General features: G+C 47.2%; 1 protein-coding gene across 2 annotated transcripts in view; it reads left to right on the top strand.

Moving 5' to 3' along the window:
• The window catches only part of Pfdn1 (prefoldin subunit 1), a 757,967-nt gene that overhangs the window by 35,734 nt on the left and 695,353 nt on the right, over positions 1–26,880 (top strand). For both annotated transcript variants that reach the window (XM_051202405.1, XM_051202404.1), the window contains exon 4: positions 14,804–14,887. In XM_051202405.1, the coding sequence (XP_051058362.1) occupies positions 14,804–14,887 (84 nt within the window). The remainder of the gene's footprint in view (positions 1–14,803; positions 14,888–26,880) is intronic.

Genomic DNA, 26,880 nt, shown 5'->3' with positions numbered 1-26,880 from the left:
CCACATAGTGATATTAAGGGAAGTGTGGGTTATGTGAGGCCCTGTCTCAGGAGACAGACATACTTGCCATCCAGAATTAGCAAAGGGAAGATGAGTTTTTTCTCTTTGGCAGCGCTGAAGATTGACCCCCGAATCTTATACATGCTAAGCCACCACACCACACCCCAGCCTCAGTATTTTCTAGTTTACTATAGTTTTGGTTTTTATAAAATCCAAAGCTGGATGCAGAGGCACATACCTTTCAGTACTCAGGAAGCAGAGGCAGAGGCAGACAGATACCTGTTGGATTTGAGGCCAGTCTCGTCTACATAGTGAATTAATTCCAGGCTAGTTGGGGCTACGTAGTGAAACCAAACAAAGTGACTTAAAAAGAAACTCAGACAGCCCAAACAAATGACTCTGTGCGCGGGTGCGTGGGCGCGCACACACCCACATCCACACACACACACACACACACACACACACACACACACACACACACCTACCTATACTTACTTACCTCTCTACCACCACCACACAACACTGGGACTGGAGTCTTTGACAATCTCTTCCTAGGTTAGTTCCCTTGTCGTTCGCCAGGAGCAGTTACTGCCAGGAGTACTAGCTTTGTTCATGATATATATGCGATGGACCACACGATGTTCAGTTATTTTAAACAATTTGCTTTTTTTTTACCCAATACCAGGTTTAAAACTCTGCATAAGTAGATGCAGCCCATTGATATTAAACTGTTGTTGTAAATTGCACAAGAAAAAGTAATTTTCTGTATTTTATTTGAAGAATCTATTGACACCCTAGTTTACCCCACGTAAGTGTGGCGTGGGGCCTTAAGACTCCTCCAAGAAGCTTGAACTCCTGGAGCCGTGATTGATTGGGCTTGGCTGCTGGACTTGAGGATGTAAATGTGGTATCTGCCAACCTGATTTCTTAATAGCCATGAAGAATAGAGAAAACCATCTCTTGAACTGGTCTGTTGCCCATAGTTGGGAAGTAAAGATTATATGTGCTTTGCAGGGCTAGAATTATTCAGAGAAAGAGAGTAGGAACCCAGGATTCTGGGTTTTAGACCCCAACTCATTCCATCATTCACTTTGACTCTAAAGAAATGAAAATTATTTCAAGCGTACGTGTGAGAGAGAGAGAGAGAGAGAGAGAGAGAGAGAGAGAGAGTGTGTGTGTGTGTGTGTGTGTGTGTGTGTGTGTGTGTGTGGGTTCCAGAGATTTGTAGCAGACACCTTTCTTTACTGTAAACCATTTTACTAGCCCGAGAAGTGAGGATTATTGGAGGGGGTTTGTGTCAGGGTTTCTCTGGCTTTGGAGGCTGACCTGGAACTAGCTCTTGTAGACTAGGCTGGATTCGAACTCAGAGATCTACCTGCCTCTAATTCCCTCACCCCCACCACAGTGCTGGGCTTAAAGGTGTGTGTCACCACCACCCAGCAAAGTGGAGATTCTTATAGAATGCTTGAATGTTATAAGAATTTTTGATCTCTTTATAAAATGATAATTCTCTTAAAACATCAGCTCTGAGTAGAGATTATGAAATCTTGTGCATAGCATAGCATCTAGGGGTTGAAGAAAGGGCAAAATGGAGCCACTCCTTGAATCATGTTTGCAAAGAGAATTGTGCCAAGGACGCTTTTATTACTCCCAAGTCATTATAAACTTAATTGGTATTATGTCAGCCACTTAGATCAGAGCTAATAGCATATGAAACTCCAGTCTGTTTACACCAGTTCCATGGTAGCATGGGTGGGTGTGGAGTTGGGGACAAATGACAACTGTGACGTTTGGTCCATGAATGATTTCATCATGGTCTGAACTCTGTATCAGTCACCCTGGATGGAGAAGTGGGTGGCGTGGACCTGGTCTTTCCGTGAGAGCTCTTGGCTGGGAACTAAGTCCTGGTTGTGTGTCTAGCCTAGAAGTTTAGCTTAGAGACAGCAGGGTTTCCTGGTGTGATATGGACAGGTATCCATTTGATGAAGCAAAAGCGTAGGTTTTTGGAAAGATTTATAAATAGCCCTTTGATATCGGAGTGCATTTGTAGTCTCCAGTTCTGGCCTCTGTTGACCCACACAGATGAGCCAGGCGGTGCCTCTGACTCATGCATCTGTGCTTGCCATGGCTTTCAGCTTGTTTTCACCGTCTCCAGGTCCTTTTATGGGTTTCCGGTTGCCATATCTCTATTTTCTCAGTTGTATAAATATGTTAACTCAATGGGGAGTAGGAATGTGATCACATGGAAGTTTCCTTGCCTTTGTTTGCTTATTGATTGGCTCTCTGAGTTCCCTATTAATTCGTTAGTCTAAATGCTCAGTGCTTCTGCTTACATCATTAAAGTTAATTTTCAGAAATCAGCGTGTTGGTTTGTCTTCCCTGGCCATGTGTGCATGGGTGGCTGCAGGTTGCTTGGGGTACTGCTGGGGAGTCATCCACTAGGCTCTCCCTCTCTTGTTGCATCTGGTTCAGACAGAGGCTGCAGCAAGCAGCCTCACCTGTGTGGTGCATCCATCTGAGAAGTCTTTTCTTAATTGAGTTAAAATGCAGCCAACAAAACTGTTGCGTAACCCTCACAACTGTGATCCCAGAAGAACCTGTCTTGCTTACTAGTTACAGTTTCCTCCCATTCCGTCTCCAGGAGGCAGTCATTCATCTATTTGCTGTTTCTAGATTGCCTGATTTTTCTTTAAAAACTTTATTACCCTCTTATTTATTCATTAATGTGTATTATGCCAGAGCATCTATGTGGATGGAGTCAGAGGACAGCCTTTGGGAGTCTGTTCTCTCCTGTTTTGTAGGTTCTAGGAATTGAATACAGGCTGTGTGGTGGGGCTTGGCACCAGCCACCTTCACCTGCCAAGTCATCTGGATGGTCCTAGATTGTTTTTGAAATTTTGTAACATGGCTTTTTGGGGGTAGCTTAATTGTTTCAGGGTTTATCCACAATGTAGCATTTATCTATACTTCCCTCCTCATTTTTTCTGAATGATAATTCATAGTATGAATATTCCATAATGTCTTAAACATTCATGGGCCTGTGCAGTGTTTCTGCCTTTTGGCTACTGAAAGTCTGCAGCAAGCTTTCTAAAGTGTCAGGTCATTTGATTTAATGTTTTAACAACTTCTCCCAAACTGTTGCCCATGGTATCTTTATCCCCTTACATTCCTGCCACCAGTACATGAGGGTTCCAGTTTTTCTAGATCCTCACTAACAGATGTTATTTTCTTGTTTTGATTAGAGTGGTCCCAGTGAATATAAAATGGTATCTCATTGTGATACTAGATATTTGTGGTATTTGCAATTTTGTAATGAACAATGATGTCTTTTCATGTGCTGATTGCCCATTAATATGTCATTTTAAAAAAGAAACACATCCTTTGGTTTAATTTTTAAATTTCATTTATTTATTATGTATGATGGTGTGTGAGAGAGAGTTGTGTGGAGGCCAGAGACAGTTTGCCACAGTGATTTTGTCTTTCCACCGTTGGTGCACTTACCCACAGAGCACTTACCCACAGCCCCTTTGCTTGTTTCTTTAATTGTTCTTTTTGTTGTGGAGTTGTAAGAAAACAGCAGTTCTTGATTTAGTTGGAGCAGAGAGCTTGGCCAGCAGTCCACACACCTGCGTGAGTCCTACCCCCAACTGAGCTGAGTCACTCACTCCCCCACCTCTAAGAATGTGAGGTGTTGGCTCCTGCTTCCTCTCCCAGCCTGGGCACACCCTCTGCACTCTGCTTTACTGGGCCTTCAGGCCAAACTCTACCATGAACATGAGCTCCTTCCACCACCCTGGACAGAGTAAAGACTGCCAGCCACTGGCTTTTCTGTTGTTGCTGCTGGAGTCTGATAGTCCCTCAGTCATTTTTACTGAGACCTTCGTTTTCTTAAAAACAAAACAAAAACCTTAAAACAATTCATGTGTATATGTATGTATGTGTAGGTGCCCAGAAAGGCAAGAGTGTGCCTGACCCCCTGGAGCTGGAGTCACTGTGGTTGAGTCACCAGACCATGCATGTGGGTGCTGGGAACTGAACTGAGTCCTCTGGAAGAACAGAAGGCACTGTTAATTGCTGAGCCATCTGTCCCACCCTATGAGCCAGCTGGTTCTTATCCTTGGAAAAACAAAAGTAGTATATATTAAGAAAATTCTTGATTTGTTTTCAAAAAGCCAAGTCTCCATGTTCCTTATTATACTCCAAGTACTTGTATTTTTCTCCTGTGAAAGAGACTTCGGTGTGCAAGCTGAGAAAGGCAATCACACAGGGTTCTGTGGGGATATAGGTAGGTAGTTCTCTGTGCTCCTTTTGCTGATCTCCAAGTATTTAATGGTTCTTGGCCTTGGTCTGGGGTGGTCTCTGAGGACATTTTCCTGGCTGCTTTATTCCCTGAACAAAGCCTTTTCAGCCCTTCTCATGCGTGCTTCTGCAACAGCCCTGGGTCTTCATGAGGCTCCTGTCTCCCTGCAGAAAGGTCGACACTTAAACTATCGCCTAATTTCTGTCATGAAACTTTGGGGTCAGGCCTCAAGGTAGAAGATATCCTAGAAACTGTATATAGCAAGCACCCTCCCTTCCCACCCAGTCTCCCTCCCTCCATCCTCCTCTCCCTCCTTCCCTCCCTTTCTCCTTCCTTCCTCCTATGGTTTTCTGACACAGGGGTGATGTATGGCCCTGGCTGGCCTGACACTCTAACCTGTTTCAGCCTCCTGGAGTGCTGAGATTGCAGGTGTGTCTGTGTGTTTGTGTGTGTGTGTGTGTGTGTGTGTGAGAGAGAGAGAGAGAGAGAGAGAGAGAGAGAGAGAGAGAGAGAGAGAGAGAGAGAGATTTTGGTTTTTATCTTTTGGTGGTACTGGGAGCTGAATCCAGGGTTCCATATGGACTAGGCAAGACTCTATCCTGGACTACAATACATCCTCAGCCTCCCAGTCATACTCCACAACTTTCTGTTTATTTATTTCTTTTTTGGGGGAGTGGGTGGGCAGGGTCTCACTATGCATCTCTGGCTAGCCTAGAGCTCACCATTTGGCCCAGGCCGGTTTCAGACTCGTAAAGATTCTTAAAGATCCTCTCATCTCTGCCTCCTGAGTGCTGGGATTAAAGGCATGCATCACTTTTATACTTCATTTGTTCATGTGTGTTCAGGTGCTTGTCTACATGTATATGTGCTCATGGAGGCCAGAAGTCAACTGAGTGTCATTCCTCATATTTTGAGTCAGGGTCTCTTCTTAGGCCTGGAGCTCACCAAGTACACTAGGTTGGCTGGCCTGTAAGTAAGCCCAGGGATCCACCTGCTCTGCATCCACAGTTCTGGGGAGTGTGAACCAGTGTCCATGGTCCAGCCCATGGGGTCTTGGGATGGGTTCTCATACTTGACAGCAAGCAGTTTACTAACAGAGCTATCTCCCTAACCCTAAAAATTACATTTTGGACCTAGTTCTCCTTCATGAACTTCAGATCCTGTCTAGTTTTCATTTCACATCTACCTTGGGCATGTTGAAAATGAAATTTGTAATCTTCCCTTGCAATCCTGGTCCTGGATTCCTCGGCTCAGTAAAAAAAAAAGGTAACACCTTCCAGCCCGCATGCAAGTCCAAGTGAGGTGTGTTGTTGGGAGAGCATTCCTGTCTGGTCTTCTCCCCAATGTCTGATGCCTAATGCAGTTACAGTGAAGGTCTTGGATTATGTTATTATTCTTCCTCATGAACGTTTCTTGAGTCTCCCTACTTTTCTTTACATTCGTATTCATTGTCACCACTAAGATATTGTCACTTTTTTGTTTGTTTTGTTTTGAGACAGGATTTCTCTGTGATACCCTGGCTGTCCTAGAACTCCTCCATAGACCAGGATGGCCTTGAACTCAGAGATTCATCTGCCTCTGCCTCCCCAGTGCTGGGATTAAGGTGAGCACCACCACCACCTGGCTTTTTTTTTTTTTTTTTGGTGATGGGGTGTCGGTGGTAAGATACTGTCTTTCAGAGACTGTTGCAGCACCCTCTAGTAGATTTCCAGCACTTACAACATGTATCTGTAATCCTGTACATCACAACATCTCTAATTCACAACTCAGACAACGGTATTTGCACATCACAGGCAACTGGTCCATGATGCTTGCTGCGGCCTTGGCTGCCCCGAACTCAGTCTGGGGACAAAACTGTGCTTTTACTCTGAGCTTCAGGCAGGAAGTGGCTCAGTGAAAAGATCTGACTTTTCTCAGCAGAGAACCCAGTGGCTTTATTTTCCTTTTAAGATAAATACCGAAACTTTGGTGGCTTAAGACCCTGTGTAATTGGTTGGGTATGGTGATACATGCCTTTAATCCCAGCACTCAGGAGGCAGAGGCAGGTGATCTTAGTTCCAGGCTAGCCTGGGCTACATAGTGAGTTCCAGGACAGCCAGGGCTATGTAGATAGACCTTGTCTCAAAACACACATACACAGAGGGGGAGAGGGGGGTGCACGTGACCCTGAAGCAATTATTTATATTGTTCTGTTATTAAGTACAACTCAGGAGTCAGATTTTGGGGTAGGAACCAGATGGATCAGAGAAATGACAGAGGAAATGGCCTGTGAATGTTTCTAACCCCTCTCCACTATTTCCTGTGTCTCTCTACTACTTCCTGTGTCCTGGATCTTCCAAAACCGCTGTGGCTAATTCTGGTCAGCTAGTAGCTAACTCTGCCCTCTGGTTCAAGGTAAACTTTATTGGCAGTCTCCGCAGTGTCAGTGCAATCACAGGGTCCTACAACAAGACTGTGATTTGACTGAGTCTCACTTGTCCCTCTGTGCTTCAGTTTTGTTGATACCCAGTTCTCTCTCCACACACGCCTGCTCGGTTATGTTCAGAAGCACCTCTGTACTAGCCTTGACTACCTCAGATGCTTCCTCCTGCCCTTATCACCTCCTGTGGTGGCTTGAAGAAGAGTGGCCCCATAGGCTCATATATTTGAATGCTTAGTCTTTAGGAAGAGGTTCTGAGAAGGGTTAGGGGTGTGGCCTTGTTGTAGGAAGTGTGTCACTGGGGGTGGGTTTTGTGGTTTCTAAACCCACGCCAGGCCAAGTGTGTCTCCACCCCCCCTTTAAAATATCTTTAGGATTCATTTTTATTCGTTTTGTTTTGAGGAGCCTTTATCTGTGGCAGGAGTTCACTGTTGAGTGTGCCCTGTGACAGTGAGTGAATGTGTGTTCCCTCTTCTCAGCCTTGTGCTTTGTGGGCCCGCTGTGTGCTAGGTGCTTACTTAGTGTTGGCTAAATGAGCTGTGTGCCGGTTCTTGGTACTAGGGATGAAGTGTTCGCCAAGTCAGACAAGTTGCCTATGCTTACAGAGTTGTGTGGGTGTGTAGACAGCAAAGTGAGCTAGGGACGACACTGGGAGAGGTCATGGCTTAGAGTTTCTTGGTGCTGCCTTAGTTGAATGTTTAAGGGAAGGTTCTTGTTCTTCTTACCCCCGCCCCCCACAAGGTTTCTCTAGTAGCCCTGACTGTCCTGGAACTCACTCTGTAGACAAGGCTGGCCTTGAACTCAGAGATTCGCTTGCCTCTGCTTCCCGAGTGCTGGGATTAAAGGCATGAGCCACCTCACCCAGCTGCTATGTAGTCTTGTAATTTTTAAAAATTGAGCAACTAGATGAGTGCTGATTATGATTCCTACAAAAACACAGGGACGCTGATTTAACAGTGGGGAGAGGCGCATCACATGCAAGGCTTGTTAGATTCAGCAGTAGAAAGCCGTGATCATTAAATTTTCTTTCGTGTTGGTGAGCTGAGGGAGAATGGGGGATAGATTGGAGAAGACAGAGACAGAGTGTGAACTTGTTTGGAGCAGGCAGGTGGACTTGAATAGAGATTTTGACCAGTGAGTATCTGTTGAGGGTCACGGTCTGTGTGGCACTGCTGTACACATTGAAATGTTTTTTCCAGCAGTACCTAGCCATTGTAATCATGGATAGGCGATGGGCTTAACATGAGCTAGCATTTTCCAGGTAAGAGCAACAGAGGGAGAGGGCAAAGGAGAAAAGTGTGTGCATGAGGAATAAGGTTTTTTTTTTTCTTTAAGATTTATTGTTTCATTTTATGTATATGAGTGCTCTATCTGCATGTATGCCTTTACGACAGAAGAGGGTGTCAGACCTCACTGTAGGTGGTTGTGAGCCACCATGTGGGTGCTGGGAATTGAGCACAGGACCCCTGGAAGAGCAGTCAATGCTCTTAACTGCTGAGTCATCTCTCCAGCCCAAATTTTGATTTGTTTTAGGTTTGGGGGTTGTTTTGTTTTTGAGACAGGGCCTCTCTGTGAATCCCTGGCAGTCCTGGAACTCTTTGTAGACCATGCTGGCCTCAAACAGAGCTTTGCCTACCTCTGTTTTCTGGTGCTGGGTGTGGCAGCTAAGCTTGGCAGTTGTGGGAAGGGACAGGGTGGCACTCTGGACGGTTAGAGTAATGGGACTGAACACACACTAGAGCAGAGTGTCAGACAGTCTCAAAGTTGTGGTAGTGAGAGTTCAGCCTGGAAGGGCACAGTTACTGTACTGTAGTTATGGACTCTGGTGGCTGCCCTGAGCTAGGTAGATATGGGGAATGCCTGTGGGTTGTCATCTGCTCTCCAGTTTAAGTCACCTGACGATGCAGCCATCATAGGCAGGAAGGCAGAGGGACCCCCATTTGGCACTCATCCGGGCAGCTGGGAGTGGGGTGCTGTGAATGTCTGACACCAGGATTGTTGAAGGAAAAAGTAGGCAAAGCTGTTCCATGAAGTGAGCTGAATGAAGGAGTGAATGAATGGAAAGATGAGTAAGTGGAAACTGACATGTTTATTACTTTCATTAAAAGTTAAAAGTCACTGCGATCTCTACCTGCTGTACTCACTCCACCCTGCAAAGCTTTTTGAAGGGGAGAGGTTAGCAAATTATAGCTGCTGAGGAGATCTGGTCTCCTCCAAAGCCCAGTTTCTTTTCAAAAGCCTGCTGTGCCGAATCATGAGGTCACACTACTGGCCCACATTCTCAATGGCCACTTCTGTGTTATAGTGTCAGACAACCCCATAAAATGTAAACTATTATCTGGCCTTTTTTGGAAAATTTACTCCTGATTTGGAACAGTGGCTCCCAGACTTCAGCAGGTTCTGGAATCACTGGGTGGCTGTAAAAACACAGATTACTAGACTCAACCCAAGTTTCTGATTCAGTGGGTCTTGGTTGGGGCCCAAGAATGTTCACTTCTGACAAGTTCCCTGCTGATGCTGCGCTTCTGGGGTGGGAACCATGTGAGGACCCCTGCTCTTCAGGTCTCTTCTCCCCTTTTTAATCTTTGCTGAAAAAAAGGTGTCTCAGCCTGTATCAGTGCCAGCTGCCAGACAGGGTCTCTGGGTTTTCATCCTCACATTTAAGGCTGGTGTTACCTACTGATGATGGTTCTTTGGATGAAGCCTGGTCAGTGCCGTTTGTTTTGGACAGGAAGTGCAGGCCCTCTTGGCCCTCTTGGCCCTGCACTTCCTGTAAGCTTTCCTCTACCCTTGTCTCTTCCAGCTTTCTTGGGACTTAAATGGAACTCATGTTAGGAAAGGTAGCGGTATATAGGCCACATGGCCTCAGGGGAATAAGGGAGACAACCAAGCCACTGGTTTGGAAGAAGAAAGCTTTCTCCCCACTGCATTTCTGCTGTGACGTGCTAGGGCAGTATAGTCCTTTGTGGTGAGGACTGAGTTGGACAGGGAGCAGAGGATCCAGGTGGCTTGGGGCATGTATGACCCCCATGCGAGCATGGTCAGCTCTGCAGGGGCACTACAGTCTGTGTTTACTGAACAAGTTAGGGGCTCCTGTCCTTCAGCAGAATGGCCTCTGTCCCTAACGTAGTTTGTATGAGGTGCACGTGCTGTACCCACTGCTTGCCCTTCAGTGCTGCCATTGTGCAGTCACTGTGGGTCCTGGCATCTTGAGTGGTCAGTACCTGTCTTCTCACATCAAATCCTGACTTGCCCATCTTTGTGGTGCTCTCTTCATCAGTTCAGGTTATGGACACCCTTGCTGTCCCAGAGATGCTCGTGCTCCTCTGGCTATGGAAGCCTCTTGTTTTGTCTCTGACTTCCTGTCTGCCAAGATACACTCCCTTACCTGTAGCTCATCTTGGCCTTTTCTAGCTTCATTATGGTGGGCACTGCTGCCCTCTGACCAGCTATACTTCTGAAGACTGAGTAGTCGAAAATCTGTGGGCTGTTTGTGTGCCGGTTTGTGTGTGTGTGTGTGTGTGTGTGTGCGCGCGCGCGCGTGCGTGTGCCAGAGGTCATTGGGGATCTTCATTAGTTCTTCTCCACCTTACCCTTTGAAGCAGGGTCTCTCAGTGAACCTGGCAGCTTGTTGATCTGTGTAGACCAGATGGCCAGGGGACCAAGGGTACTCCTGTCTCTTCCTCTGTACAAGGATCATAGGCACACGCTAGCACACCGAGAATCCAAACTTCACCAACCTTGTCTCTGTTCCTTTTCTTTTTAAGTCACAATTGAGCGCTGAGTTTATAGGCATTAGCCACCATACTTGTTTCTTAGGTTTTTAATCTGGGGTGTCAAGGGACAGATGAGAAGATAGCCTTTGCCTTCAGTTTTCTGCTTAGTAGGAAACGTTGAAGCTGGCAGGGGTTTAGAGAATCTGGAAGCTGGGATTCACCATAAGGAAAAAGTATATGGCTGGGTTAGGTAGACGCAGGTCAGCGGGCCTCTGAGGACACGGATTTACACAATACCTCAGGCAGAAGAGCGCCAAGACAACCCTGTCGGCTGCCTCTGCAGCCTGGATGGGAGGCACAGGGCTAGCCAGAGGCCGACTCTGCCTCTGCCTCCCTTCCCCCTCATCTCCAGTTCAGGTCTACTTTAGCATTTAAGAGTTTGTGGCTGAGGGAAATTTTGAGAGGCATATTGAGGGGACATGTGGAAACCCTAGTAAGAGTAGAGCATCAGAGAGTAGAACTCACAATAGATGGTGTGGTGGTGCACACCTGTATTCCCAGTGTTTGGGAGGTTGAGGCAGGAGGATTTTGAGTTCAAAGACAGCCTAGGCTTTTTTATACCTAAGGCAAGACAAATGGGAAGGGAAGAAGTACCGATTTAGAAGACAGGGATCAAGTTTCTAAGAAAGAGAAACCTCAGAATTTGTCTGAGAGATTGTGTCATGTTGGGAGAGTCCTGGGTATTTGAATCTTATCTCTCTGATGAGACTGCAAAGCCAGCTTCAGGCTGTCCCAGCAATGTCAACTGCCCTGGCCATGCGAGGAGCCCCACAGGAAGTCTCAGAGATTCTTATCAAAAGAAGGTCCCGTAAGAACGTTGCTGTGCCCACAGCTCTATGGCTTGATGGAACTAGGGAAGGGGTTCTGAGGGGAACTGCCACAGGCAGGAGGCAGCTGCTGTGAGGACAGCACATGCCTTTCCTAGGACTGCTGCTGGAAGGTGTAGGTTCCCAGGGACCGTTGTCCCAGTGCAGTTCACAGAAGCTCCCAGGCTGGCCCCAGAGTCTGCAACCGGGAACTTGAAAAGGTTTGTTTTATAGCTATAGCAATGACCTGCTAAAACCTACGGGCCTGCTGTGATTGTGAGATCAAGGCTCTGGTGTCCCTTTTGGCATCAGTAAAGAGTTAGTTGTGTGTGTGTGTGTGTGTGTGTGTGTGTGTGTGTGTGTGTGTGTGTATGTATATGTATGTATATATATGTGTGTGTGTGTATATATATATATATATGTGTGTGTGTGTGTGTGTGTGTGTATGTATATATATATATGGGCAGAAGGTTAGGGGCCAGAGCGCAAACAGGAAAGCCATTGTGAGGGACAGTCACTTTCTGCCTTCCCCATTTATTGAACATGGAAGGGGAACAAGGAACAGTGAGTGTTCCAGTACTCCCAAGATGCTCATTCTCCTAGTGAATGACCTCATTCAACCAGCAGGAGCTGCTGCTGTGCACCAGCCATCCTTCTAGACTCTAGGACCCAGGCACGACAGAGCTACGGTTATGCCCACTGGATATTTCCTTCTCAGATAAGGTGACACTTGAGAAAGGCCTGGAGGAGCTGTGTTTGGGAAGTGATTAGGTCAAGGGGGTAGAACCCTTTGGATGGGATTAGTGACCTTATAAGAGACCAAGGAGCCCACTTGCACACTGTTAGGAGGTACTGTCTGTGGGCCAGACAATGCCAACCAGATCTTAATCTGCCTTGTTTTTGGCCCCAGCCTGCAGAACACTTGTGTTTAAAAGCCACTGTGCTGTTTGGATTTAGCAGCCCACAGACAGAATAGCTTTGCCTTTTCTTCTAAGATGGAAAGTTTTAGAGAAGAGGAGGAACCCGGCCACAACTTAGAGGTCAGGAACTGAAGAAAAACATTTCAGAGGGGCCACTTCATGAAGGTTCTGGATACTTGTGAGACAGGCCTAGCAAGGTGTGGCAGACTCAAGGACCATGCACAGCATCTGTGTTTGCAAGGTCAGAACCAATTCAGGAATGGAGCTGACTTGCTGATCCTTTTAGGAATAAACTGCAGAGAGTCAAGGAGAAATGGTTAGCTAAGTCTTGCTTCCTTCATTTTTTGGATCTGGATAGGAACTATTGGATTAGTGGTTTGTTTGTTTATACAATTGTCCGTTAAATTTATTTAAACTGAAGATTTAAAGGGCTGGGTTTGATGGTACCCACTTGTAATATCAGCACTTACAAGACTGAGGCAGGAAGATTACTATAAATTCAGAGCCAGCCTAGGCTTTATACTAAGTACCAGGATAGCCCTGGTTATATAGGGAGATCCTGCCTCTAAAAACAAAAATCAGGGCAGTGGTGGAGTACACCTTTAATCCCAGAAATTGGGAGGCAGAGGCAGGTGAATCTCTGTGAGTTTGAGGCCAGCCTGGTCTGCAGATTGAGTTCCAGGACAGCCAGGGCTATACAAAGAAACTCTGTCTCAAAAAAGAAGTTAAAAAAAAAAAAAAGAAAGAAAAGAAAAGAAACAACAAAAACTAACCAGACAATGAGATCTAACTGAAGATAAGCTTATTTACATTATCTTTTAAAAAGATGAAGGAAAATATGCTATGGGATAAAAGTGTTAATTCTGAGGATTATAACCTGCATTTTTTCAGAAGCCTGGGCAGGATGAAACGGCCCTTGTGATCTACATTTATGGTTTTGCCATCTGTGACCTCAGTTTATCTGAGCAAAGGCTACAGACCCAGGTCCCTAAGTGCTAGCTGTGGCAGGGAGAGTCCTGCTTTCCCTACCAGCTGTTTGCGCTTCGCATGAGGCTAGGTCCAAGGTGCCTAGGTGCTATGTGGCACTGTGACTGGCTCTCCTGTGTGGGCACATTCTTCAGTGATGAGCCAGCAGTTATCAGTGTGTGTCTCTTAAACGCAAAAATGAACTCTAAGGGTTGTTTATCAAAGGAAGTTCAATCCCCACTCTATCACAGTGATAGTCTGTATCAGGGTTAACAGTGTACTTAGCAAAATTCCTTAGCAACAGTACACATTTGGGGCTGCTAAATTGTCACAGCCCTGATGGTGTTTATGGTGTTCCTGGTGTTGTAAGGAAGTGGGTGCAAGTTGGCAGATGGGAGATGAGTCAGGGGCCTGGGCTTTTCCTGCCCAAGAGATTTGACTGGATGGGAGGTCAGGCTGGAGACAGACTCACACAGGAGTGGTACATGGTACAGATAGATTTGTTGCTTCTGCAGAGCGAGCCTTGGAATGCATTGTTCCATAGTTATCTGGCCACGTGGGAGAAGTTTTAAGGCAGACCTGCAGACTGCATCAGAGGTGTGATGCTAACGACTGCCTTGTAGACTTGCTCCTTCCCAGTCTGCACCTTCGGTTCCTAAGGGAGCCAGGCTCTGTCGCCGGGTGATGTTGGCCCACTCGCCTTTGCCTTAGGCTTTCCTTGGGTCATATAGGCACTTTGGGTGAAGTAGTGAAGGCAGAAAGGAGGGCACTAGTAGCACCAAACCCCAGTGTGGCTCCCTCAGTCTCTGTGCCCTGGAAGGGGATGGTTCTGAGTATTCTTTGGAGACATGTATACTATTCCTCTAATGGGCACTTTCATGTCTGCTGAGTGGGAACACAGTCACAACTTTGTTCCCAGGGCGGGAGCCTGTGGTAAAGTCACCATATTTTTGGAATGAGCACAGGGCAAATAATGTCCACACATCATTTCCTTTGACTAATCTTTGTGGTCCCAGTCCTGATGTGTCTTCTCAAATTCATTATGTTTTTTTGTTGAAGTTGAGATTTTTAAATTCAGGACCCAGATGGGACAGAAGGTGAGCTTCCATAGCCTGCTTTACTAAACCGTGTGTCATTGCTCTGGATTGTGGTGGCAGCAGATTCATTAGAAAAGCAGATTGCACCCTGACTCATCTGCCTGTCTGAGCTCTGCAGTCGGCTGCTCTGGGCTCACCGGACAGTGCATGCACACTGTCTGCCCTACACACCAGGGGCTATGGATGTCTGGCTCAGGCCATGGAAAACCCTCAGAGGAGACAGCCCATTGTGGGGTAGGAGCTTTGTCGTGGAATTTTCTGGCCTTCATCCGATGTAACCTCGTGTACTTCCTTTTGGGGGAAGGGTGCGGTGGCCTGCCCTCTATAGGACCTGTGTGTTTTGTACCAGGACAGGAGGTCCTTGTGCTGCCTGAGGGGAGTGTGGTGGGCAGGTGAGCTTATCTGCCTTTTATTTGGCAGCATGCTTCTGGCATCCCTGTCCAAGGAGGATAGCAGAACTGTGGCTGTAATGGCCATGCCTGCTCACTCTGGTCCTGATCCTTCTTTCTCATATTACAGCAGAGGAAGTCCTACCTGGAGAGGAGTGTCAAGGAAGCTGAAGACAACATCCGAGAGATGCTGATGGCACGGAGGGCGCAGTAGGAGCTCTGGCAAAGTCCTCCCCTCCTGATCCCCTCCATCCTGTCAGGCAGGGGCTGTGCAGGGTGCTGGCCTCCCTCTGCACCTTGAGCCCCCTTCAGGCCTGGCCTGAATATCTGCCCCTCCTGCCCAGGACACTGCTTTCTGTGAGGGCAAGCCAGGAGCTGTCAATAGAGGGAAGACTAGAGGGCAGGTGGAGAAGGCTGCCCAAGCATGTCGATAGGCATGTGGGTTAGACCAATAAAAGGCTACTACATCTTGCTCTGTGACATCTGCTTTTCTCTGGCTGAGGAGAATGAGAGGCAAGTGTCTTCCTCAGCTCTTGTCCCTTTTCTCTTCCCTTTCTGGTGCTTTGACAGGTAGCTTATGGGCCTCTATGTAGTGCATAGGAGGAAGGAGAAAGCTAATAGATGAACAGTCCTGTTTTCTCCTCAAATTCCCAGACCAAGTTCAATAGCAAGCAGCATCTCCAAGGCTCTGTCTCTTGTCTGGCCATGGTGGGCCAGTGCCAGTGGGGGGGCGTATGGGGGAGGGAGGGGAAGGTTGTTGGGGAAATGGCTTACACATTCTCAGGACAGCTCATTCACTGTCTAGTTTTGAGGAATTTTATTGCAGGTCAGTTAAACACAACAGTTACTAAAAATTATATATGTGTAAACTTAAATATTTAGAACAAAAACAGTAAACATTCAAAACTCATCCTTTCCTATTGCCCCGCACTTGGCCACTCGGGGGCTCGGGATTACAGAGTCCAGGCCGGTGTTACTATTTGGTGGTGGGCTTCATGCCTCAATAAATTGGGAGTATTGATCCAGTATATAAAGATATAAACTTGTGGGTTGTTTCTCTGAGATGTGGTCTTATCTCACCCAGTCTAGCGTCATACTCACTGTTTAGCCAAAGGTAACCTTCACTTCCTAAGTGCTGGAAGCACATCTCCCCTCCACCCCACCCTGCTTCCCACCCTCCTGCTACGTGCTCCCAGCTGCCCTGGTGCTCTGAAGCCAAGGAAACTTGTTTTTTTTTTTTTTTTTTTACAGCTTAGCGACACCCTGTGGCCAAATTGAGATGAACAGGTTAGTTAACTAGTTTAAGAGGGTGTGGAAGCAGGGTGTGACTGACTGCGGACTCCTGGAGAGCAGCCTTGGGCAGCCAGCCAGTCACCCAGAAGTCCCTTTCCCAAGGCCTAGGCAAAGGAGAGTCTGAACTGTGTTGGTGAGCACACCTATCTAAGCCGTCTTTGAAGAGGTAGATGGAAGAAAAGTTCCTCTTTGTGGATGGACAGTGGTCACAGCTGACCTGCTCACCTCGTACAAGCTCTGGTGGATGGGATACGACAGAGTTCAGCCCCAGGGTGGTTTAAATTTTATGGAATAAATTCAGACAGCAGGTTTTGGACAGATTTATTGAAACATACAGGGTGTGAGCAGAGAAATCTAGGGGTGTGTCACATATTGCCATTACCTTGAGTGTATAATTTAAACATTATAAATATATATTTCATAACTAAGCCTTTGGCCAAAAAAAGTAAAATTATTTAGCACATTTGTTAAGGATCAGTAAGAAATGACTTTTGAACATTAAAAAGATCAAGTCACTGAATTAAACAGCAGTAACCCTTACTAATCTAAAACTCTGTAGACTGAAGGTAGAGGTGTCTGTCTGCGCAGAGCTAGCCACTTATTACAGCAATCAGAAGAGATGGGAGGTGGCACAGAGCAGCCAAGCGGGAGAGCTGGGTTCATCAGGTGAGCATGTCCCAAAGGCAGCAGCAACAGAGAGCAGTCCAGCAGGCCGTGAGGCAGGTGGATGTGCCCAGGTCGTCTCTTCTTTGGTCTTCCACTACATACACTGGAGACAGGAGACAGAAGGAAAGGGAGAGTGAGAAGGACTGGGCATAAACCTTAGGCCCTGCAGTTACCTCCAGCACCAGAGCAGAGAGGTCTGCAGTATGCTTCTCCTGCCCTTGCCAAGGGTGCATAAAGGGTGACTGGGCTCCTCCGCTCCTTTCCTGCCTTCCAACACTCAAGAGGACAACATTCTTCCTCCTAGGAATGAACACCAGGGACACTACAGAATGACCCTAAGCCAAGGCAGTGAAGCACATGGGTCCTCGAAGCTGATAAGACACGAAGTTGTGGGGAGGGTCATTCCTTTAGATTTGGCTAACCAGCAGAATTCATATCTGTGCCTTAAAGGAATTGGGGATTAAAAACAAAACTTGAGTGCTAAGTAGCAAACTAGACTAAAGCAAGCAGGAAGGGCAGCCAGGTCAAGTGGGGCAGGCGGCTGGAGGCCTTCAGAATGGAGTGGGAAATCCAAGCCTATACTGTGTACATCCCAGTATCTCTTCCCTTAGGGGCCTATTCTAAATGGTGGGTAGCAGGTGGCAGCTACTTCTTTAATCTCAGAAGTTATCAAATCCATAAGCGGTAAGGACTTCAGACTTACAAAACAAGGAATATGTAGATTGATGAATTGGACCAGTTCTCCAGCAGCTGGCCTTCAAGTTCTAGCTTTGTATTTTCTGTTTTTATACTCTGGCCACTGGAGCTGGTATAGGAGAGAGTGGCACAGATTTGATGCTAGATCACTCGGCCCCACACTCTCCAGGTAAGCTACCATACCATCCATTGGGTGGTTGCTCACAATGCCAAGACTTAGTCGAAAGCATATCATACAGTGTCATCCAACCCTCTACCTCTTTGAGGGACCGGCGGGGGGCACCAGGCATAGGACCTTCTCTCCTGTGAGAACCATTGAACCCCGAGCTTTCCTACCCACTGCTTTCTTGTTTTCAAGTGAACCAAAGCAGAAGTGGGCCCCAGAACAAGTCTGAAGGAAGTCCTTCCAGATGCCTGCATGGCTTCGGGCCTGAAGATGGTAAATCTTCCAGCAGTGCCTCCTAGAGGGGAAGGCCTTGCATTTCCAGAGGTGTCTCCCGTGCCTGACTAGCAAGGCCTTCTGTCCACTGTCCCTGTCACCTCTGTGAGGGAATCTGCCTCAGAATTCTCCCACCTTCCCGGTATCGAGTCAGTCTTGTGTTCTGTGCTCATGGGGACTTACTGAAGCTGAGCTGGGGACCTGGCAAGCGCTGCAGCAGCAGCAGCAGAGATGGCTCCAGCCAGTGTCCACACCAGGTCAGATGGATGCTTTCTAGAGCCAAAGCAGAGTGTGCGTCCTGCTGAGTATCTTTGTAAGTTGTGCTAGCTCTTTGAGATTGTGTGTGTCCCTCTTTCTTAAGAAAGAAAGAAAGAAAGAAAGAAAGAAAGAAAGAAAGAAAGAAAGAAAGAAAGAAAGAAAGTGGGGGGCTGGGTGTGAAAAGCACTGGGTAGGAATGGGAGCAGGCTGTACCTGGCCTGGAAAGGTTCTCAACTGTAGAGCTTGCTCAGTTTGAGATCATCCCTGGACATCAAGCGCCCTCCTGTGGCCAGACGTGAGACATAGGCCAGTTCCTGGGTCCTGTGCTTAACATTCACATCAACCAAAGCACTAATGACTAGGGACTGAGATCAACCATTAGTAGGGGCCTCTACGGGTCCCAGGCAAGAAGGGTCTGCAGGGGCTCTATTTCTAATGACCAGGCTGGGGTGACCCTCCCTCCCCCTTAAACCACCTGCCAGTTTTCTTAGCCTCAGCCTGGTGTGGGGTCTACTCAGGGACCTAGACCTTCACAATCTGGGTGCAAATGCAAAAACTGGCAGTGGGGTGGCCTAAAGGCCCGGCAAGGTCAGAATGGTCAGAGTGGCCCCAGAAGCCCTGGGTGCAGAGCAAGTGCGGGAAGACTCCGACTGCTAAAGGAAGGGCAGGCACCCACTTCTTGCTCTTATGCTAGAAGAAAGGTAAACAGGCCATGCTAGGAGGCACAGTGTCCTGTGACCAAGTGTCTGCTCACCAATCCCTGACACACACACCACACCAGAAGTCCTTGGTCCCAGGCTAGCCTACCACCTCATAGTTGTCATTTAGGAGGGCAAGCGATGGACAGGTGGGACAGGGCAGGAATGAGTCACGAGAATGTGAGCAGAGGTCTTCTCAGGTGATTGCCTGACATCTGAAACTTCACTTGCTCTGAGCTGGCCTTCTGAATGATTCATTAGAGACTCTGGGCTGCTGCTGCTGCTGTCCTCATGTACGCTTGTGTACGCTGGACAGACTGTGCCGAGGACAGGCGCTCAGAGTTCCGACACTGTGGGCCACTTCTCCAAGGAACAAGGACCTTCAACAAGTGACACTACTACACCTTGAAGTGTCATGTCCCAGACCAATGACAGGCTTGGGGTGGGGGTGTCCTCAATTGTAGGGACCACACTGGTGTAGTCTCGGTTGTCATCTCCATACAGGAGGCATCTAGACAAACAGAAGGCAGCTAACTAGCCTAGCCTTCCAGAGGTGACAGAAGAGGCCAGAATGCCTTTCTACTGCGTAGACCAAGAGGCAAGTAAAAGGGGAAATCTGAAACATTTTCATTTATAAATAGAACCTTAAGACAGCACAGGATGGCTTGCTCCCCTCGTGCGGGCAGGGGAGGACATAGAGCTGATCTGCCTCACCTTCTGGAGGGTATGCATGCCAGTGACATCATTGCTGTGAGCACAAAGGTGCCCTGTTGCTGAGATGCTCACAGGCACCTGCTTAGTCCCTAAGCGGCAAGTATGTGGGGGAGGTGGGAGTGTGCATAGGAATGGTGGGGACAGACCCAGCTTCATCCTCCAGGGCTCAGCTGGACTCCAAAGGCTGAGGATGGGGGGGCGGGGCTAGGAGACCTTTCACACCCTTCTTCCTCTCCCATAGGATATAGGGCTGTCAGGACTTGGCACGGCCCCAGCCAGGTTCTGTGGCCACAGCTACCTTTGCCTGCTGAGCCTGGCTGTTCCCAGCCCAACACCCTCAAAGCTTCAGTTCTGGTCTTTTCTATGAAACCGAGTCAGGAGAAACTAGGTCTCCTACACTGCTACCCTTCTCAGTGTCACAAGATACTGAGGTAGAACAGACTGGGAGCCGGACGGCAGCTCCCACTGATCTGGGAGGCCTCTGACTCCCAGCCACTTGCTTCCATGTGAGGCCAGTGTTCATGGACTGATTTGGGAAAGGTAAGAGGTGCTGACTTGGGTATGGGTCCTGTCCCTAGTCTCAATGAATACAGCTGCCACCACCCTATCTGAGACGCTGAAGAAACAAACCTAGTGAACCCCAGGGCCATCCAGATGAGCCCCAAAGCAATCCCACCTTTGCCCAAGGCTGTCACAAGGTCACCTTGCTAGTGAGCAGTCCTCCCCCAACGCTGTGAGCAGAACTCCAGATGGCATCACTTTTGGATAAACAAAACTGAAAGCAAAGTGGCAGCACTCAAGGCTACACAATGTGGCCCTATTCAAAACCCTAAACCACAACTGAGTGCATCTGTACAAACAGTGCTGGCCTAGTATGTAGGACTGCACTGCAATCCTCTAGCCAAGCTGGAAGACAGGGCTGCCTACAGAGTCTCAGGCAGCTGTGAGCCTCTGAGGCAGAGATGCGGGTGATGTGTGGATCTGAGATCACCTCGGCCAGTGACACGGACTCCGAGTGTCCAGCAAGCAATCTGACTCCATAGTGAGTGAAGGCAGATCCTTGGCTGTTCATTCCACCCTACTGCCTCCTAGACCTCCTGGCTCTGCACATCAGGGTGGCTTATCTCAGAAGACAAAAAGTCTGGCTACATGTGCCATAGAATATGGCTCTTGTGACAGGAGAAAGCCGTCTCCTTCCTGTGCCTATTGTTCCTCTGAGGCCAACAAAGGGTCAGCATGGAGGTCAGGATCTCGCTCATCTGCTCCAGAATGTGCTCTGGAGTCAAAGAGGCCCATTCCTGAAAAGGGCCTACTCCAGTGATGACTGCGACGGTAAAGGTCCTACACGCCTGGTGAGTGGGTGCCCCGCTGGCCCTCCAGATCTCCTTTAGCTCTTCCTCAGCTGCCTGACTCCTCATTGCTTCGTGTTCTGAAACAAGTGATTATGTACACAGGCTCCAATTCCAATCCTGACTCTGCCAATGACTCACTAATAATATGGAACAAGTCACAGCTCTGACTTCACAAATCAGAAAGTAACACATATGAAGGGCATTATGAACAAAATGAGTACAGAGTTTGCTGAGACCTGGCATTGGGACGAAAAGGAAGGACATCACAGGACAATTAGGTGACATCCAATGGGACTAGTCATGACAATTCGGGTTTTCTTATTCTGTGAGGGGAGGGGCTTCTATTGACCTATACTAAGATGTGTTTGTAAGTGTGGGTCCATTTTATTAAAGGGTGACAAAGTACTCTAGGCACAAGACGAAGCGAGTGTGTGTGTTGGAGGGAACACACAGATGACCTGCTATCACCCTTTGTGTGGCAGGCCAGGGCAGCAGGCAGGTACATACAGCTTTAGCTGGTGGGACCCTGCAGGGACTAGAGAGGATGAAATACCTGGACACATACTTCCTTGGATAAAAGGAAGGAGAACTTCACATAGCCACGGAACATTTCCCTGCGTAGACTGTCTACAATTATCCCTAGCACACAGGAAACTAGACAACCAACATTTAAGGGTAGGGGGTCGGCTCAGTTCGGGAAGTGCTGGTCACACAATTGTAGGGACCTGAGCTCCACCCCCAGCATCCCTGGAAAGAAGAAATTGAGAGCTACCAAACTCAGCTCTTTGTGCTTGCATGGCAAGCACCATTGCCTGAAGCTCATCAACTAGACCAGATGGTCTGGGCAATGAACTCTATAGAGGTCCTCCTCATCCACCTCCTCCCCAGTGCTGGGTTTAGAATAAAGCTGAATGCCACCACACCCAGCTTTTTGGGTGCTGGGAACAGAACCATGGACTTCATGCTTGCATGGCAAGCACTTTACCAACTGAGCCATGTTTGTTTTTTGTTTGTTTGTTTGGTTTTTTTTTTTTTTTTTTTTTTTTTTTGAGGAGGGTTCAAGACAGGGTTTCTCTGTATTGCTTTGGAGGCTGTCCTGGAACTAGCTCTGTAGACCTGGCTGGCCTCAAATTCACAGATACACCTGCCTCTGCCTCCCGAGTGCTGGGATTAACAGTATGTGGCACCAATGCCCGGCCTGAGCCATGTTTTTAAAAGGGAAGGCAGAGGAAGGTTGATCAAATGTGAGTAGTCTAAGAATGTAAAATCTTCCAGCAAGCCCTGGAGCATCATCCCAAGTGCTTACTAAACAGAGAAGACGAAAGGACTTGCCGGGAGTTGGGGACTTGAGAGGGCTGAGTTGAGGCCCCAGGCATACTCTCCTGTAGCTGGGTTCCTCTCTGGAAAGCCTCTGCCTGCTCTACCATGAACAAGAAGACGGGCTTGTGGAAAGTACTGCATACTGCCCAGGATAACACAGCAAGATGCTGCTGAAGAAAAGGTAACAAGTCAAAAATAAAGGCTCTCAATGTACAGACATAAAGAAAGCCTCCCTGAGTTTCCCAAGTATTTTCTCAAGCACCTTTCATGGAGTGTCTTTCTTTTTTAAATTATCTTCATTACATTTTTAAATTTTGGGAATGTGATGCAGGCACGCGCGCGTGCGTGCGTGCGTGCGTGCGTGCGTGCGTGTGTGTGTGTGTGTGTGTGTGTGTATAGGTTAGAGGACAATCTGTAGGACCTCTCTTTCCACCACATGGATCCTGAGGATCAAACTCAGATTAGTAGTCTTAGCAGCAAGCACCATTTCCCACTGAGCAGTCTTGCCAGCCCAGTGTGGCTTTCTTGATTTGGTAGACAGTACACTGTTTGGCCAGAGATACTGGAGAGTGGCAGGCCCTCCAGTGCATTGAGGCATCTTGGCCTCGAAAATTCTGAAGCAAACACCACAGTAGAGCTCTCAACTGTGCCACACCCTGTGCACCAGCTGCCTGGGGCTCTATCTAGATGTGTTCAAAATGAAAGACTCACACTTTGACTTAAGTAAAACAAAGAATTCCTTTTGCTTTTGTAAGTCTGAGAGAATTTCCCATGTTGTTGAAAGAAGGAAACAAGTCACAAAGAGAATCTCAAATGGCTGCTTCCTGCTCCAGACCTTGGCTGAGCACCCATAGCCCCAAAGGGAAGAGACCCTTAGCAGATAATGCTTCAATTTAGTGAGACAGAAACCCAGCTTCCTTTGATCCTGAGGTCAGCCAGAAGACTTCAGGGAAGGGGGCTGAGGGTAGAACAGCAACTCCTCAGTGCCTTCTGGACCACAACTGACGCTCAGCCAGACTGAAGGAAATGGTGGGAATTGGACGATGTCACTGAGGACCAAGTGGGGAGGGGACAACAAGTATGGGAGGCTCCAAAGTGCACTGGAGAAGAAGACAGTTTGTCTAGTGCTGAAAACCATGGATAACATCACAGCAGGCAGCAGAGGATCAACGTCTCATTACAAATAGATCCTAATGCAAGAATTTTGTGTTTTTTGAAACAGGATCTGTATAGCCCTAACTAGTCTGCCACTCACTATATAAACCAAACTGGTCTTGAACTCACAGAAATCCTCCTGCCTGTTTCCCAAGCGCTGGGACTAAGGTGTGCACCACCACACCTGGCTCTAATGCAGGTTTTAGAGAAAGAATTGTGACTGTGTCTGTTAAAATCCAGCCTGTTGATGCCTACTGCACGACCCTGCGTCCTGACAAAGCAAAGACCGGAAAGTCTGCTTGACTCTGCAACTTATGTGCTGCCGGTCCCAGCACATGTTATCAGACAGGGCTTTAACTCCAGGCACCGCACACAGCAAGTTGCCTGTTTCATATAAAACAGGTGAAAGATCCATTTAAATACCTGCTGGGCTGGGTTCTCAGCCAGGGCTACATAGTAAGACCATCTGTCTTAAGTAAATTAGTAAGATAGATCAGGCTCCACCATGACCTAGATTTAACCCAATTTCAATCAAAATCACAAGACATAGATAAAATGCAAGGAGAAGCAAGAGAATCGTGATAATTAAAACAGGGTTCCCTATAGAGTTATAGTAGTCAAGGCACTTAACTGTACTGGTGAATGCTATCTGTCTCCACAGATCAAGGGAATAGAACAAAGAGAACAGAAAAAGACTGGCATGAACTTGGCTAGCTGGCTCACAAATATGCATAGCAGACTCCGAGGAAGAGGAATTTTTTCATAAAGAATGCTGAGAACTAGAATGTAGAAAACCAAACAATTCTAAGCTATCACTGATTGATTGACTGATTGATTGATACAGGGTTTTTTTTTTTTTTTCTGTTTTGTTTTATTTATTTATTTATTTGAGTAGCTTTGGCTATTTTGGAACTCTGTAGTCTAGGCTGCCCTAGAAGATTCACCTGCCTCTGCCTCCTGAGTACTGTGATTAAAGACATGAATACCACACCTGTTCCCATCCCCAGAACTAAAACATTACATTTTTAAAATTTAACCTTAGCTGGATGGTGGTGGCACATGCCTTTAATCCTGTCACTCTTGAGACAGAAGCAGGTGTATCTCTGTTGGAGGCCAGCCTGATCTACAAAATCATTCCCAGGTCAGCCAGGGTGACACAGAGAAACCCTGTCTCAAAAAAGAAAAAAGACAAAAAAAAATTAACCTTAAATGGACCATGAATCTAAATATATAATAGGAAATTTTTAGGAGAAAAAAATCCTCATTACCTGAGGTTAGTTTAGCATTATATATGAAAGAAAATAAGTAAGCTGAATTTTATCAAAATTAAAAGCTTTTGCTGTGTAATGTACTGCTAGAATAAAATGGTAGACATGATCTATAATCCCAGCATTTGGGGCAGAGGCAGGGTATCAGGGGTTCTTGGTTACCCTTGGTTCCATCACAGCCAAGAGTAGCTGGGTTATATGAAATTCTCTCCAGCAAACACAGGCTGGGTGATGATGCAGTGGTTAAGAGACCTTGCTCTCACAGAGGACCCAGGTTCAGTTCCCAGCACCCACATGGTGGCTCACAGCCATCTATAACTCCAGTTTCAGGAGTCATGAAGATCTTGTCTGACCTCTGTGGATACAGGCATGCACATGGTTGCCTATATGTAAGTTCAGGCAAAACAGTAACACATAAGATCATTTTTCTTTTTAAACTTTTTTAATACTGGGCATGGTAGTGCACACTTTTAATCCCAGCACTCAGGAGCAGCAGCAGGTGGATCTCTGTGAGTTCTAAGCCAGCCTGATCTACATAGCAAGTCCCAAAACAATCAGGTCTACATCTGTCTCAAAACAGATAAGAAAAACAACTAAACAGAAGACCTACAATAGATCTATTCCATACTGATATAGTATAGGATCTCGATCAGGTTCCTATTTTCTTCCAGTTAAAGAATTAAAAAGAGCCAGTGAAGCAGACACCATACCATTTATACATGGGAACTTGGTAGGTGGAAAATCTCATTTCAAATTAATGTGGAAGGGATAGCTATGATATTTATAGAACATGCTTTGCCTGTAGCTTATAACTTCTTCTCAAGACAGCACAGACACTGCAACTTCTCTTCAAGTCTGGTCAGGAAAGCTTATCCCCCACCCCACCTCACCACCCAGAGCTGGCCATGGAGAATCCTATGGCTGGCCTTGTCTGAGTAATAATTAGAAAGGAAGGAATTCTGCACGGAGAGGCCATGAACAACTGGGCCGGACAGGCTGGGTTTCCCCACTCGGTCTGTGGGTATCACATCAGACCCCTTCCCTACATGGCTGCCTGTGCTACACAGAGCCTCCTCTATAACGACATCTCCAGGAAAACCTAAAACAGGGTTCAGAAAACTCAATATGTAGAGGCTCCAAAGGATAATGAACCCAGAGAAAGGCACAAAGGCTCAGCACCCCTCCTCCACTCCCTCAGGATTGCTGAGCTCGGTGGGCCATTTAAGCAAGGGCTCTGGGAGTGCTGTGTATCACCAGCACCAGCGAAGCTTCCTGAGGCTTGTGCCTGGCACCTGCTATGAGACCCCCCCCACCCCCACTGGTGGATCTAATGCCATCTCCCGGCAGCCATCATCAGAATGAACTGAGGACACTGGGCTGGTATCTGCCTCTGCTACGTACACTGCTGCTTGGTGCCTGGAAACCTCCCACATCTAGTGTCAGAAGTGACCTCTGTTGTGACAGCATGTAGAAGAGACTGAGTCAGGGTCTGTTTTTTTCTACCCAACAACCTAACCAAAACCAGAGCTGGAACTATCAAAACAAGAAGTGAGAACTCTATCCTCCAGATCATAAACTTAGGCTGGGGATGGAGTCACATGCTTGTAATCAGTGCTTGAGAGGCTGAGGTGGGAAACAGTAGAGCTGAGGCCAGCTTGACTACACAGTGAGAAATGAAGAAACAACAACACTCCAGATGGACTAAAGGCTCTATGTGAAGAGGACAGGAGAGATGCTCAGCTGTTGGTCAAGTGTGCTCATTATGCGTGAGGACCAGAGTTCAGATCCCAGCACCCAAGTTCAAGTCCTGCTTCCCATGCATGTCTGTGCCCATCACTGCTCAGGGCACAGAAACAGTATCCCTGGGACCTACTGGCTTCCAACTCAGAAACAAAACCAACACCAAACCCCAAACACTGGCTCAGGTGCAGGGAGATCCCTATCTCAAAGAAATAGGAGGAGAATTATAGAGAAAGACACAGGAGGCTTTCCTCTGGCCTCCACAGATTCACATGCACACACACAAAGTTAAATAAACCAAAATAACACCTAAAGGTACACTATAAAAACTTAAAAGAACCCCATAGAAGACATTTGTAAGCCTGCAAGCTTATAAACCAGGCAAGAATTCATGTATCAAAAAGAGATTTCCAGTGGTGAAGTATGCCTTTAATCCCAGCACTCAGGAGGCAGAGACAAGCAGATAGAAGGATCTCTGTGAGTTTGAGGCCACCCTGGTCTACAAAGCTAGTTCCAGGACAGGCTCCAAAGCTGCACAGAGAAAAACAAAAGAGAGATTTATCAGCTGGACATAGTGGCACACACCTTTAATCCCAGTACTGGGAAGG

The sequence above is a fragment of the Phodopus roborovskii genome, unplaced genomic scaffold (genome assembly GCF_943737965.1).
Source record: "Phodopus roborovskii unplaced genomic scaffold, PHOROB, whole genome shotgun sequence".
NCBI lineage: Eukaryota > Metazoa > Chordata > Mammalia > Rodentia > Cricetidae > Phodopus > Phodopus roborovskii.
The sequence above is the reverse complement of the archived record's forward strand: the minus strand, read 5'-3'. Positions and strand labels throughout refer to the sequence as shown.